Raw genomic sequence first — 16,322 nt, forward strand, 5'->3', positions numbered from 1 at the left:
TCCCACAGCCCACCTTCGTCCTTACACAAAATCACCACTGCTTCCTGATATGTCCTCCTAAAATTCCCATCCTGTTCTTTAACACATATAACCATTCAAGAATATCTTAAAAGTTCATCAGCTGTTCTCACACTCACTGCTATCCAGTGAAAGACAGAAGTCTTGCTCCTTCCTTCAAGAGGAACAAACAAGCAGAGGTTAGAATGTATTAGTATAACTGAGTCATCTTAGATTTTCATACAGCTGTTACACATCCATAGTAGCATAGCAGCATATTTATTTGTTGTAGCTGTATATGTTGATACAATATGTGGTGTTCTATCACGTGCCAAATATTTTTTTACATAATACTGAAGCACAAATATATTATTTGCTTTACAGAATTCACCCTTCCAACTGCTTCTGTAGACACTTAAGTTGATTCAACTGAGAAAAGCGGGCTCAATAATCCTCCGTCTTCTGTGGATTCAGAATCACCCTTGCAGAATAAGGGGTTCTCACCAAGACTGCTGTACAATTCAGTGTAAGTGCCTTTACAAAGACTGTTTAAACAAAGAAGGGAATAAAACACAGAAGATTCGCTAGAAGCTTCAGTTTTCATAGACTGCAGTTCCACTCCTCTGATTCAGAGTGGTATGGAAAACCCCTATGAGGCAGCTGCCAGATTGTTTTCCTCTTTCCAGGATGCATACACTAAGTCCATTTTTTAACACTTCTACCCAATTGCTTTTCAGATTTAAACAGCTGGAGGCGGGAAACTGGGCAGCAGAATGTTCCTCCTTTTTCTGAGAGCTATTTTGCATTCCTTAGTGGAAACAAGAAGGTAGTTTTTAATTTAACAATGACATTTTGCAGGCTATTAATATACTTCAGGGATTACACCTCCTGAAATGTAAGCATTATTCACAGTTTCAAAAACACATGACACATGAGAAGGAGTAACTCCACCAAATATATTTGCATTTAGTACTGTAAGTCAGATTCTTGCGTAGGAGAAGGCACAGTATGACCCATAGTGGTGCTTTTTGGCTCTCATCAGAGAGGATGGCAGACATCATACACACAACAGCATACAACTTCTTGGGGCAACATTTCTTACAGCAGGCTGGTGCTACAGAGGGATTTATTCTTGTTCTAAAGCAAATCATACATCAGTATGCTACAGTTCTGTCCAACAGCAGCTGGAGTTAGTGCTCAGACTGCCTGAAATGGCATATCCATGCTACAGAATCATAGAATCATAGAATGGTTAGGGTTGGAAGGGACCTTCAAAGGTCATCCAGTCCAACCCCCTGCAAAGAGCAGGGACATCCCCAACCAGATCAGGTTGCTCAAAGCCTCATCCAACCTGGCCTGGAATGTTTCCAGGGATGGGGCATCCACCACCTCTCTGGGCAACCTATTCCAGTGCTCTACAACCATCAGTGTAAAAAAAAAAAATTCCTAATATCTAATCTAAATCTACACCCGTCTATTTTAAAACCATTACCCCTCGTCCTGTCACACCAGGCCCTGATGGACAGCCTCTCCCCATCTTTCCTGCAGCCCCCTTTGGGCACTGGGAGGCCGCTCTCAGGTTTCCCCGGAGCCTCCTCTTCTCCAGGCTGAACAGCCCCAGCTCTCTCAGCCTTGGCCTCACAGAAAAGGTGCTCCAGCCCTCCCATCATCTGCGTGGCCTCCTCTGGACCTTAGCCAGCAAAGCCAATGCATAGGCCACTCTGGGCCAAAGTTTCCCTTTACTACCTACATTTTTGGTCCCAATTATGCTTTTTGTCTTTCTTAGTGTTCACCTAGTTACTTTTCAAAAGACGTCTGATCGTGACTCCTAGCAAGAGTGCTTCTCTAGTGACCCAGGCTGCGTGAAGCCTCCACCCTGACACATTCCTACTCCACAGGATGATCTTTTGACTAAGAGTCTGGACTAACTGTCAGGACAGCTAGATTCCACTCTTCCTTCTGCAACAGGTTTTTGTGTGGAAGTGTGAAAAGCAGATGGTTCCCTGCACCTTAGCTTCTCAACTCTACAATAGGACTACCAACTCCCTACCAACTGTAGGCATTGTGAAGATTATAATATTGACCAACCCACCTCAACACTACTGGAAAGCACAGAAAAAAGAAATACCTGTTGATACCTGCATCATTCAGGCAGCTCCATGAAGCACACCATGGCTCTGTGGGGACTGCCTTTAAAATGGACATGCTGGGAAAGGTACCAGAAGGCACAATTAACTCAGATATTAAACGTGCCACCTGACATGAGCTTGGCAGCCAAAGCTTAGCTGTTGGTGATCTCAAATAAAATGAAACAAGTGAAGTCTTTTGCACAGCAGTACCCAAGTTAAAGGACAGAGCAATAGTCAACAATTCTTCCCTTCCTCCATCTGCAGCAACAGTTTGAAAGGCAGCCCAGACCTTCCCCTGCCCCTAGACAAAACAGCCCCCGCAGTCTGGTAATTGGGTGCCTGCGGGGGCGCCAGTGTGGACGCTGGCTTTGAGGCTCCGCGTAGCTCATTGCTAACAGGGCCTGCAGACCTACACTGCGAAGAGACACAGCTGCAGGAGCACAGATCTCTGAGAGATTTGGGCAAAGCACTGCTAATCAGCCATCTGAATCACCACTGCATTTTGGTGTGAGCAGAGTCCATTTTAATCCAGACAATGACACTCACATTTTACACCCTCCATAAAGCACAGAGTAAGATGCCAACAGGCACAATCAACCCTTCCACTTGGGTAACGCAAAGCTCAGTGCTTTGCTTCTCCCTCAGCTAGTAGCAGTTCAACAGCAGAGAAAGAAGCGACCGCTCCCCCAGGTAACAGCCCGGTTTTGAATTTTACATTCCCCAGTCTGTCTCTTCGGACTTGTTTGCAGCAGCAAATCCCTAACCATAGTCACCTGCCCCATGAGGCTGCTGGCAGGATGAGGGTTTATGCAGCGCTTTGAAGCCTACCTGTACTACGCCATTACTGAGCTTTAATTACTGTAATTTATCCAGTTACAGTATTCCTCCAAGTTCAGAGAGCAATTAGGGGTCCATATTTATTCTGGCTTCAACACACAGCATACTGCTTTATGTCAATGCAGAGCTTACTCCAGAGGATGCTAATCCCCTCCCAGAGGCCAGCAATGCTCAGAAATCCACAGAACTTCAGCACATCTTTCATTCCCCCCTTTAGTTTCCTTCCCATCCTCACTTCTTTATCTGAAGACTTTGGGGACTAAAACTACAATACAGCCTAGCAGGTGCACTGCGAGATGATTCAAAGGCATAAGGAGGTTCAACAGCTACAGATCAAAGCACACAAAAGAAAAAGACAAATTTAAGTCATGAGGCAGAGGGGCAGCAAAGCAGCTAAAATCATGTTCGGTCCCTCCTGTTGGTTCTAGGGTTAAATCTGCAGTTTAAAACAGAGATGCTTTCCCCATCACCTCCAACACCAAGCCATTTCCTAGGTAAAATCATCATTCACTGATTCATTTCCTTGCCATAACCTCTTTCTCCAAAACCTCAAAGCTCTTCATGCACCATCACATCAGGCAGGATGCAGGCTGGGGAGGGAGACAGCGAAAGCCATTTTGAATTTAAATGTTAAGGGAGAGAAACTTACTTTGTGGCATTTCCCTTGGTAGGGGATCCAGAGATCAGCCTGCTTGAAGAGCATCTGGGCTAAATTCCTGTGCCGCTTCCCCAGCAACTTGCACTGCTACTGCCCTCCAAAAATGAGAGAGCAAAAAGGGAGAGAGAGCAAGACTGTGCAGAGCCCAGCACTGCAGAGAATGAGACAGAAGCAGCAGAGTGAAGCAGCAGAGTGAAGCACCAGTCTGCTGATTAATTCAGCCTGTTTCCAGTCACGCTGCAGATCCAGCAAGGAGGCGGTGGATAGAGATGGGGGATGAGGGATAGAAAGTGGTCTAAAAAAAGGCAGAAAGAGAAGAAAGTTTGCCCAGGATAGCACCAGATGTCTGTAAGAAGGGTCCGTTCATCAGATGGAGCCGATGCAGCCAGAACCCCTAGGTTCCCTGCCTGTGGAGATGCATATGTATGCACAGTAAGGGTAGATGCTGACAGACAGGGGTCTGTGGAAAAGCAGATGGAAAACTAGTCAGGACAAAGTGCTATAAAATATACTAAAGGGGAAGGAATGCCTGAGCAGGCAAGGAAAAAGACTAGGTTAAGACAGAGAGACCCAGAAATACTAACTCTCCTACATTAATCCAGAAGAGTCTTCCAGATGACTCCACAGCTTTGGATTCAAGCTCAATTTAAAAATACAATCATTTGCTTTTGAAACAAGTTGAGACCGTTAGAGGTGTTCCCCCCCTCTTCTCTTGTTGATAGAGAGAGCAGCAAAAGCCCCTCTCAGCATCTAATATTCATACATCCTGAGCCACACAATCGAAACTAAAAGGTGCATGTAAATTCTTCATCGCCATGTGTCATGCCTGGAGCTCCCCATTTATTGACAGCTGGGCAGTGGCACAGAGAAGGCAAAGGATTAGTGTAGACAGGGAAGGGCTGGGCAAAACAAGAGGGAATGGGATAAAAAGGCCTTTGGAGGTAAAGAAGGAATAAGCCTTGTCTCTCATTCTCATCTTTTATAGGAATGTTTCCTTCTTGTTAGAATCATAGAATCATAGAATGGTTAGGGTTGGAAGGGAGCTTCAAAGGTCATCTAGTCCAACCCCCCTGCCAGGAGCAGGGACATCCCCAACCAGATCAGGTTGCTCAGAGCCTCATCCAGCCTGGCCTGGAACGTTTCCAGGGATGGGGCCTCCACCACCTTTCTGGGCAACCTGTTCCAGTGTTCTATAACTCGCATTGTAAAAATTTTTTCCTAATTTCCAATCTAAATCTACCCCCCACTATTTTAAAACCATTACTCCTTGTCCTATCGCAACAGGCCCTTCTAAACAGCCTCTCCCCATCCTTCCTGTAGGCCCCTTTAGGCACTGGAAGACCGCTATCAGGTCTCCCCGGAGCCTCCTCTTCTCCAGGCTGAACAGCCCCAGCTCTCTCAGCCTGTCCTCATAAGAGAGCTGCTCCAGCCCTTTTACCATCTTTGCGGCCCTCCTCTGGACCTTCTCCAACTGGCCCATGTCCTTCTTTGTTGGAGGGAAGCACCTTTCTAAGTGGGTTTTTATATAGCTCCTACTTCAGTGCTGTCCTAAATCTGTCTGGGGCTTTCCAGTTCCACAGAACAATCACTAAACCAATTACTTTCATTCCACAAAGAAAGGGGTAAAGAACCATCCAGCCAAGAACCACGTCAATAGCTTGCCAAGGATTACAGCTGGCCAGTACAGAAAGGAACAGACAGGCACCGAAAAGGCTTCCAGTCTCAGTGTATCATGTTGCTTTGAAGGCCATGTAGAGGTGTTAGGACTCACCTACCCTCCCTGGCCAAGCTCTTCACTTCCTTTCCTTCCGTGAGATTCAGATGCTGAAATAGGCACAGCCCATATTCTGTGTTTAAAGCCAGAAGTGCAGAGATTAAGACGTCTCAATATTTACAACAAACTGAATGCTGGGTCTAGTTATCACCTCTGTGTTGGCATTGAGTTACACATTGGTATGTAATCTCACAAAGCTCTTAAAGCAAAAGTTGAAGGGAAGCAGACGCTGCATTTGATGTAACTTCAGGAGAAAGCTGGGGGAGAAAGAGGCAAGATATCCTTCATCCTTCTGCAGGGCATTTTGTTTCCTAGACAACAATTTTAAACTGCAGAGAGGAATAAAATGTCCTAATGGCACAATTTTACCTTCCTTCCTCTTTTCTTGCTAAGAAACTACTCACCTACTCATTTCAACACAAAGAAAAAAGTAAGGAGAAAAAAGAAAGGATCACTAGCAACAACATGGGGTAAGAATGGACAAAGCCTCACACAACATGCATCTAACACTCTCCTCTTAACATAGTGCTTGCTGATCTGTTTCCCATGGCTCTGCACCTTCTGCAGGCTTGAATGACTGTGAATAAAACAACTTGCTGGTGACAGCGTAGTACCAGGAATAACCCTTCTGATTCATGCAGTTAAGAGGTCCCAACATAACTTTCTTCCAACTCAAAAACCCCAGCTTTGTTGTGAACACAAATGGAAAGGAATCAAATTGCCTCTTCTTGTTTGCCCACTGTTGAGAGACTTTGCTCTAAGTGTTTTGTGTAGGGCAGTAATTTGTACTATGTAGCTTCCTTCTGATGTTAGCTGGTATCATAAATTGCATCTGGACATGGATTTGTACATTAAATAACAGGATGTGCTTATCTTTGAAAGAGCAGATGCCGTAAAATTCAGAACTGAACATAAAACTGTGGGTTGAAATACAAGGCTGAATATAAAGGAAGGAAGGGATTGAAACCCATACAAAAACTGCAGCACAGATGAGAGACGTGTGGAAAAAGGATCAGTTTGTGAAAAAGCCCTTGGAAGAAGAGCTGAGGTTTTAGAGAACAGCAGGGAATGAAAAAACAGAGATATTGCTACTGGCAAGCTGAGAAGAGGAAAAGCACTTAGGCTACTTTTCAGTCCAAAGGTAGGAGTACAGCTCTGCTTAGGCATCTTGGAAAAAGACTGCTATAGTTGGAGCAATGTGGAGTACAGCATAGGGTCCCTGAAAACATTTCCGGGCTCTGGCCAGGAGGCATGGTGCTGTATCCAAGATGCAGCAGTTACACTGGGATAATACAGCTCCGTTGTTATTGGTAACTGTGGAACGGATGATCTCAATAATTTTTAATAGATGGTGTTACTGCAAACACAGGCTACGTCTAAAGTATCTCGAACTCATGAGCCTAACACTGTCCTGTGGCAATCAATGTTGCTGTCTGTCTTGGTATATGCCGAGTAGGTCTTAAAGCAGAGATTCTGGCACCTTTCACAAGTATTAAATTCACTTCAGAAATACAGAGAAAATTAAAAAGTCAGGAGAAGAGGGGAAAGAACAAGATATCAGCACTTTAATTTAAGAAGGTTTTGGCACTGCTGCTAAAATACTCTGCCTTTCTTTGCAATGTCTGGCTTCTGGCAAAAATTGGAAGGCAGCCTAGATTACACCTGACAAACTCTGATCCTCAGCCATTTCTGACAATGGAACTGTATTAGCTGACTGGAGCCAAAGGAAAAGTCTCTAATCTTCGGAGTGACAGATGTCTGTGCTGCAGCAGTGCTCAGAGCACATCTTCTTTTCCAGGAGTGCTAACTCTTCATCACACACAAATATTAGAGCAAAGAGATTACTTCCAAATAGATTTGGGACTGATGTTTTCACTTGGGTTCATTTTCTTTTTAGCATTTTAAAATAAACCTAGCACATCAAATTTACTACTGAGGTTACATAGCAGGTTAATTTGTTCCCTTATCAGAACATATGTGTCCAAGTTCTTCACTTTGGAAAGGAAGATGGATTCCACCTTAAAGGGGATGAAACAAGGACGTGCAGTATTGAAAATAAAACAAGAGCAATCTGCTTAACACCAAATAATACACTGTTAACAAGAATAAAATCATGGTCTTTCCTCAGAATCCAAAGTTGTAAAATGCAGCTGTATGAATATTTTTTTTTTTTAATTCCTATTGAACAGAGTCGGATGATCTCTCACCTTCACTTTCAACCCCCATTCAGAAAGGAAGGAGAAAAAATTTCAGTAAGTCAGGAAAGGAGATTAGGACTGACGTCATCTACCTGGTCTCGTGCAAGGCATCTGACACTGTCCCACATGACATCCTTCTCTCTAAACTGGAGAGACATGGGTCTGATGGACAGAGCACTTGGTGGATGAGGAGTTGGCTGGATGGCCGCACTCAGAGAGTGGTGGTTAACGGCTCAATGTCCATGTGGAGACCGGTCACGAGTGGCGTCCCTGAGGGGTCCGTGTTGGGCCCAGACCTGTTCAACATCTTTGTCGGCGACATGGACAGTGGGATAGAGTGCACCCTCAGCAAGTTCACCGATGACACCAAGCTGTGTGGTGCTGTCAACACGCTGGAGGGGAGGGATGGCATCCAGAGGGACCTTGACAGGCTGGAGAGGTGGGCCCGTGCCAGCCTCATGGAGTTCAACCAGGCCAAGTGCAAGGTCCTGCACCTGGGTCGTGGCAATCCCAGGCACAAATCCAGGCTGGGTGGAGAATGGATCGAGAGCAGCTCTGAGGGGAGGGACTTGGGAGTGCTGGTGGATGAGAAGCTTAACATGAGCCGGCAATGCGCCCTTGCAGCTCAGAAGGCCAACCGCATCCTGGGCTGCATCCCCAGCAGCGTGGGCAGCAGGTCGAGGGAGGTGATTCTGCCCCTCTGCTCTGGTGAGACCCCCCTGCAGCGCTGCATCCAGTTCTGGAGCCCCCAACAGAAGGACATGGACCAGTTGGAAAGAGTCCAGAGGAGGCCACGAAGATGATCAGAGGACTGGAGCACCTCTGCTGCGAGGCCAGGCTGAGAGAGCTGGCGCTGTTCAGCCTGGAGAAGAGGAGGCTCCGGGGAGACCTGATAGCGGTCTTCCAGTACCTAAAGGGGGCCTACAGGAAAAATAAGGAGAAACTCTTCAGTAGGGCCTGTTGTGACAGGACTAGGGGTAATGGTTCTAAAATAGAGTGAGGTAGATTTAGATTAGATATTAAGAAGAAATTTTTTACACTCAGGGTGGTGGAACCCTGTCCCAGGTTGCCCAGAGAGGTGGTGGATGCCCCATCCCTGGAAACATTCAAGGTCAGGTTGGACGGGGCTCTGAGCAACCTGATCTGGTTGGAGATGTTCCTGCTCCTTGCAGTGGGGTTGGACTGGGTGGGCTTTGAAGGTGCCTTCCAACCCTAATAATTCTATGATTCTATGACTTCAGAACACCATGATTCCCCCCATAATCTACTTGTCCAGGACACTTTCCTAATAGGCCTTTTAAAGGTCTATTACAGTACTGTCCATGCTGCTACCTGTCCAGCAATTTGATATGCTCTTCCTGCGTTGTACAATGAAGAATGTTATATAAGAAAGAGAGATGAACCAAAGATAACGACCTAGAGTGAAAGGGTCCCTGCTGTGCTCTGCTGTGGCTGCAGCAATGGCAGTGTTGGCACTCTCAGATCCTACACAGAACAGACCCCTGTACAGAATGGTAACTGCGTCATCTCTTAAAATTATCAATACCAGATTAGTCCATGACGTCATTAACAGGAGAATAAATAGATAATTATCTTCATTGGAATGTCACCTCCATAGTAATACAGTAATTTGATATAAAACAACATAGTTCAAACACGTCCTCCCAGCATACCAGCGGTGAGAGGTACCTGGTCTTGCACACTACAGAACAGAAAACCCAGCAAATAAGAAGTCTAATAGGCAAGTGCAAGAGCTGATGTGAAAAACTGAGTACCTTTTATGTCACTTACACTGCTGTAGGAATCTCTGAGAGCAGGTTTGGGTCTAGGTGATTACCTAACGGGTACTTTGCACTAATGAACAAAGTCACTTCTTGATGCTGGAAGCACTGTAAACAAAACAGCAAGAAAGGGACCGACGCAGAATAACAGAGAGACAGCAAACAAGATCTGTCAGAGAAAGCTTACAGTGTGGTAGAGAGAGACACACTAAAAAGGAAAGTCAATAATGTTCTCTTACCAGAGCCAGCTGAGAGCTTAGCATGTATAATGTTCTCCACTGGTCTCAAACTACTTGTCCCATTTCTGAGTGGGATCCAGAATAAGAACCAGTTAATTTTTTTTGAGTGAGAAATACACCTAATACTCAGGTGGCTGCTGAAACATGGCTAAAACATAAATGACCAGAAGACTATTCACTGAAGTGATCAAAATCATTTTACCTTGGGGAAGTAGTAACCTGTGCTAAGTTAACAGCCTCCTGTCAGCCACAGCAGATCTTTTTAGCTTCTATAGCAGGTATTCATGAAGCTTTCTTTCTCTTCTTTTTCCTTTGAAGTTCAAAGCACAGCAAGACAGCACAAGATAGACTGCTTCTCCATACTATATCTAGACTTAATTTGGCACTTTCCAAACCAGATCTACAAACAATATTCTGCAGCACTCCCTAGAAAGACATGCAATTGCTCAAGAAATACATACGTTTATCTTCAGTAAAACCAGACTCAGATTACTTCATCACCTTAGTTCCTTTAAAAAATCTTCTCAGTGAATTCAGCCTCTCAAATAAAGCCAAGCTAAGTGTCCAGCACACTGAAGCCCCACCTTAAAGCTCAAGAAAGACTAAGTCTATGTGACAGCATATACTTCACCTATGTTGTTCCACCATGGTGCCTCAGTCCCAGCCTGCAATGGACTTACCTACCGATACAAGCAAGTACATCCCTAGGAATGTGGAGGTGACAGAACTCTCAACTTTGATAATAACTATGGATTATACCATCACATAATAACTCCAAATGGTGAGTCTTGACCCAAAATAATGCAAGACAATTAAAAGGATTCAACATGTAAGTTGGGCATGACCCTTATCACGAAACCTACCTGACACTTCTCCTTTAGGTCCATGGCTATGTGGTTGTGTAAGCATGTCCAGTAAAAGGGGATTGCTCCTCAGGGGAGAATGTCTCCTAGGTAGAGATGAGCTTGGCTTCACTTATCACATCACCATCTGTGGAAACAGAGGGGAAGCAGTCAATCTCTCCACATCACTCCCTTTAGGACAAGAACGTGATAGAATTCACAAAATTCAAATGACAGGATTGGTCTTGAAAAGAAGGCGAACTGGGGAGCTGCAAGTGCTTCTAACAGTACAGCGACCCTCCCCTTACTCAGAACTCATCCCGTTAGCTTAATTCCCCCCCAAAACTGGCAGCAGTAGATGAATTAAGTTCTTCACAGCTCAGAGTAAGAGTATTATTGCAGCCTTAACACACTTTTGGGCAAGCCTCCAAAAAAAGCTGACAAACCACTGGATTCCACCAGGTGTTGGAGTATGCTGTCACTCATGGCTATTTGTCTTGCTATTCTTATCTTTGTCCAGCTAATCTCTAATGGAGCTCACAGTAACAATTCTTCCATTTGCTGAACACACATCCAATCTTTGTCAAGACTATGCTGCTGGGCTAAGCATGTATCTGACCACCATTAAATAGGCCAAAAGCCATAAAAACCATTCCAGATACCAGGGAACTAGGCTCCCCCTCCCCCCTTTTTTAGCAAAACTAGGACTCCAACAGAATTGAGGTAGGAAGCAGCTCACATCCTTCTTCTAGCCCATCTTCCCCCTGACCTCCCATGGCAAAAATTTGTTCTCCATCCACATATGCAAAACGTCTTTTCTGGTCAAAACAAAGGATCTGCGTACACTGCTTCAGAGGATTCTCTTATATATAAATGAGGTATTACAAGATTATGCTATGATTGGTCTTGGGAAAGTATTTTTCTTGGTTAGTTACTCTTGGTTCTATTTTTTAACTCAGGGCTTGGACATACCCTTCTCATAAATTTAAACAAACAAAGAAGCAGCTAGATCTGCAAATCAATCCAACCCACCCACACATTTCCTAGATACTACGGTACTGGCTTTTGCCAGCTAGGATTTACTGCCCTGGTCTCTACCATACTACCTTCTTCAAAGAAGGATTATGGAGATTCCGTCCTTGTGGTCGTCACCTACGACACTACTCTCCATGATGCTACACCATTTCAAGGAAAACAGAAGGCATCCACAGGTTACTCAGAAAGCCACTGCTACCCCATGCCAAAGAGTCAAATGTAAACATTTCCTCTCATGCAGGCAAATCCTGCACCTGCATTCCAGGAAGCAGCAAGCATGCAGTGTTCAGACTGCTGGTTATGAAAGGACCGCCTGCAGCACAGCAAGCAGGACCTTAAAGTGCCATTTTTTTGGCTGCCGGCTGGCTGGCATGAGCCATAAGTCTGGACTCTGCCCTAGTTTTGTGTTCTGTGACCCTCGTCAATGTGCACACACCAAGGGTATGAAGCTATTTTCAGTTAATTCATATCCCTGCTAGGCCAATTAGCAACTGCAAAGCGAGGATCAAACAAAGTCACTGGAGCGGAGCTGACAAAGAGCGCTGGGAGTGGGAAGGAGGAAAATCTACTTTTGCATGCTTCCACAGAGCAGCTTAGAGCCTCAGTATCTTGCCCTTATCTTGAGAGTGACTTCAATATAAGGGAAGGCAAGGGGAGATAATTTGAAGGAGGAAATGGTCACTAACAAAGCCTAAGAAATAAATCCATGAGTCTTCTTTTTAAAGATTTATTAGTAGATCTACTGAAGGATTTATGCACTGTGCTCTCACTCATTCAAACAAAAGTTAAGAGCCTGAATTTCTCTCTGGATCTGGATTTCAAAAGCATAATTATCCATGACACAACTCGGTAAACTAGGAAGCCAAAGTCACAAAAGCAGAACAAGAAAAAACATCCTGGACTGTTTGTGCTAATCCCATGGAGCCCGTATAATTAGCAGCAGTGGGTGGCTCTGGCAGGGGGCCATGCAGGGGGGCAGCTGGGCAGGAGGCAGATTTTGCTGCACTGCCATGGGTGACATTCTGGTTTGGGCAGCAAACTGAAATGTGATCCTGAATGCAAAACATGCCATTCCTTAAAGTTCAAAGCACATTATCCGCATGCTTAGGAACACGACCCTGAAGTCCTTCAGTACTAGGAAGCAGGATACACAACAAGGGTGTTAAAAATATGAAAGAACTGGTTGGAAAGAGTGAATATTCCCTACCTAGAGAAATTCAAAAGCTGTTATAAAGAACAATATGACAAGAGCTTGCAAAAGTAGTCAGTGGTACATGCAGCACTGCTTTATCATCATACATGATCAGGGCTTCTCCAAAATTTGAACAAACTGACCTGAAGCCCAGAAGTGGTTCGGTTTCTCTCACATCCCCAATTTAAGGTGTCAACAATGGTCAGCTTGTAGACATTTCACATAGAGAAAGCAAGAAGCCAAGTCTTTCCTGTGCCAATCTGGATATATAATACAAGCAGTATGTTTCATTTTTCAAAGTGGAACTACACTTTAAAATGAGTTTTCATTTAGAACCAAGAATTCAAAACACAGTTAATTCTAGATAGGTTGGGATATCTTAGTATTAGGACAAATGAAACAAAAAGCAAAGACAGGCTACAATACGAAACCATCTTTCCTCAATTTCTGCAGCAGGGTTGCCACTGGAGCTGTAGCAGATGTGATTTGTGTGCTTTCCTTAAATGCCTAATTTAGCAAAATAAAAATTCTGCAAGAATATTGCAAGAATTGTCATACCAACTACAAACCTCACATGCATTACAGAGGTCTTGCAAACACTCAAAGAACAGCTTCACACAATGACTAGCTAGAGCAGTCCATGAATTCTGCAGACAATGTGTAAATCTGCAAAGACATGCATTCATCCACTCCGTGCCCAACAAGGTCCTGTTGTGCTCCCCATCCAGACTCTTCCGTTTCAGGGACTCCTGTAAGTCCACTACCAGACATGTATCTCTCCATCACCCCTACCCAACAGCAGGGACTCACCACACTCTGGGCCCATCCTGGGAGTGTACTTCTTCTACACGAGAGTATCTGCCTTCCTCTGTCCTCCCTATTCTTACCTCTCTTCTATCTGCCCAGGAAATTAGTCACTCATGCTGTCAACACGTTAAACTCTGCCAGACAGCAGCACAGAAATGAAGTGGGACTGCTTTGCTGGAACATGTTAGTGAGCATCACTTATTCAGACGCAGACAATTAGAGATGCCTGAAGCTGTGGTTGCTCTCATCAGACACAAGAGACTCCAAGTACAGCCAGTTTACCCCTTCCACTTTCCCAGCACACTCCATCCTCCTCAGGATTCTCAGGCCTAGAGCAGTCCATGAAACTTGGAAATGGCTGGATGTGGCATTCAAGTGTCATCATGCTGCATTCAGCCTGAGAAACGCTTCCAAATCGTTAGGCAGAGTGAAATCCAACACACAGTCTACCAATAACTCAATCCAATGCATATATCACTAACAGCAAGCTACTTTCTGGAAATCCTGTATGCCAAACTTGGTCAATAGTTAGCCCACGTATTGGAGAGGTCTGCAATGCAAGTTAGAATATATTTAATTTACATTTATAAGAATTAATGAATTCATACATGCTCGGGTTGCCATGTGTATCTAAGACACGGACCTTTTCAAAACTGAAAAATACATTCCCGTCACCCCAAACTGATTTCTGTTTGGAAGTTCCCTGAGCAAAGAGTAAGTCTTGTAGCTTGATCTGAGTATCAACGAGTGTTTGAAACAGGAGCAGCAGAAGCAGAGCTTTACAAGAGTCCACTCAAACTTTTGTTTATCTTTTGAATAACACTGTCTTATACCATCCATGTATTTATATAGGTAATAAACATACAGGTAATATTATATAGGTAATAAACATATAGGTAAGTCTATAGATAATAAATCTAAGGATTTCAGAGCATGACAACTTACCAAACCTCACAACATCAGTATAAGATATCAGTGTTGAAATTTAATAGGAAACTATTATCATCATGATATAGTACGTACAGGACCTAGAAAAGAACTAGCAAAACAGAAAGATCAGATAACTATACAACCTATAGACACTTGGAAAGAAAAATGTGATTCAGAAGCTGCAAGTCTTTAGGGAGAAAAATAAATCAACCTAATGATACTGTTTTCCCTAAAGTGTTCAATGACTGACGCTTTCACGTTTTTTACTGAAAATTCCCAACATGGATTACTCTATGAAAAATGATGGGGAGTCTGAACATTTCTTGCTGCCAAAAGTTAATCCTCAAGAATGGAAGAATCTGTCACTGGGAACAGAAACGTGGGGGAAGAGATAATAACCAAAAAAGCAGCTGCCTTGGAGAAAATGGCTTAGATTAGAGATGATAGTTTCTGTATCAGCAGAACCACACGGTCTTCCTACTCATATCTGCCTGATAATTTCCAACATGGGCACATGTGCCCATATATGGGCTTCTAAAGGTGCAGCAAGTGATACTGTCAATTGCTTTGAGACCCATTGAGAACACAGAGTAATTGCAGCAAGCGAGCTGGCAGCCACACTTCTTGGCTGCAGTATGTGCTTGGGAAAAAAACTTGTCAAAATTTGGGCCAGATAAACATTCTCTGCCTCAATAACCCTAGATTATAGACAGGAATATGCTTATCTGCTTTAGAGAGAAACTGTGAAGTAAATTTATTAGTATCTGTAAAGTAAGTGAGATCTTCTGAATTAGTGTGGTATATGTGCTAAGTATTATCAACTCAGTAGTGGTCAAATATCTCATTTGTGCATGGCTGAGAAGAACCAAGAGCGTATTTCACACAGGCTCTGCTTCCCTTGCCAAATTACAGGAATGAGAGAACGAGATCTATTGAATCAGAAACAGGATTAAACTTTAAATTAACTTAAAATTTGTCTTCCAAATGACAAGTGTGCCTTTTGGGTGTGAAATTAGTTTCTGTTTAAACCTTACTTGCTGAGAGTTTTCCGATAAAAAACCACCTCTGACTCCTTCCTTCTTTTTTCAGCACAGGACTTGCACATTAGACTTGTTTCAAAGGACAATGGTGCCTTAAAATGAAAGCTGAGCAACAAGGAGGGAGAACAGGAGTAGAAACTAGTTTTGGCACACTTGTAAGAGTCAAACCGTTGGTTTACTTGCAAGATTAAGATGGGTAAAACAAGATGCTACACAATCGAAAGAATACATTTATTTTTGTTTTAATTTTGTTCTGGTGAGTTGAGAAGTACTTAGCAGATATGATCAAAAGAATGATCAAACTAGTTTAGTCTATCTTAACTGTTTCGACAGGGACCAATACTGTTTCAAATAAAGGTATAGTAAATCTGAAAGATCTTTGCTGCGTTCATTTTTCCTTACTTGGTTAAAACAAAAGCATTTCGGAATTAAAGGATTGCTTTACCTTTTCTGCTTCAGGTACTCTAAGCCTGGCACAGAAAGACACAGCATGTATACAGTCTGGATCAAAGTGAAAAATGCAACAAACGGCACAATTCTGAAAGTTGCAAGAGCCCTCCAGCTTCTGTGGAGCAATGAGGTATCATCTCCTTTGTGGCACATTGTTCTGGTTTTGTTAGCGGGGGGGGGCCTAAGGTGGCAGCTTCTGTAGGAAACTGCTAGAAGTTGCTCCCCTTTGTTCAGTGGACTTGGCCGGGCCTAGGGCGGACCCGCTGCTGGCCAAGGCCGAGCCGATTGGTAGCAGAATGTCCCGTGATAACGCCTCTGCGATAACGTATTTAAGTAGGGGAAAACAGGAAAAAGAGGAGGAGAAGATGTGAAGCAGCGGAGTGGGGGGCAGAGAGGGGGAAGCGCGAGCCTCG

At 43.9% G+C, this 16,322-nt stretch overlaps 1 protein-coding gene across 5 annotated transcripts in view; it reads right to left on the bottom strand.

Moving 5' to 3' along the window:
• The window catches only part of TMEM94 (transmembrane protein 94), a 57,803-nt gene that overhangs the window by 37,768 nt on the left and 3,713 nt on the right, over positions 1-16,322 (bottom strand). For 4 of the 5 annotated variants that reach the window (XM_086762585.1, XM_086762584.1, XM_086762583.1 and 1 more), the window contains exon 2: positions 10,477-10,603. In XM_086762585.1, coding sequence (XP_086618711.1) covers positions 10,477-10,500 — 24 coding nt within the window. In that variant the 5' untranslated portion in view covers positions 10,501-10,603. Of the gene's footprint in view, positions 1-10,476; positions 10,604-12,825; positions 12,944-16,322 lie in introns of those variants that run through there. The other variant, XM_086762582.1, reaches the window with a different exon arrangement.

Source organism: Chlamydotis macqueenii, chromosome 18, assembly GCF_036417535.1.
Source record: "Chlamydotis macqueenii isolate bChlMac1 chromosome 18, bChlMac1.mat, whole genome shotgun sequence".
Lineage (NCBI taxonomy): Eukaryota > Metazoa > Chordata > Aves > Otidiformes > Otididae > Chlamydotis > Chlamydotis macqueenii.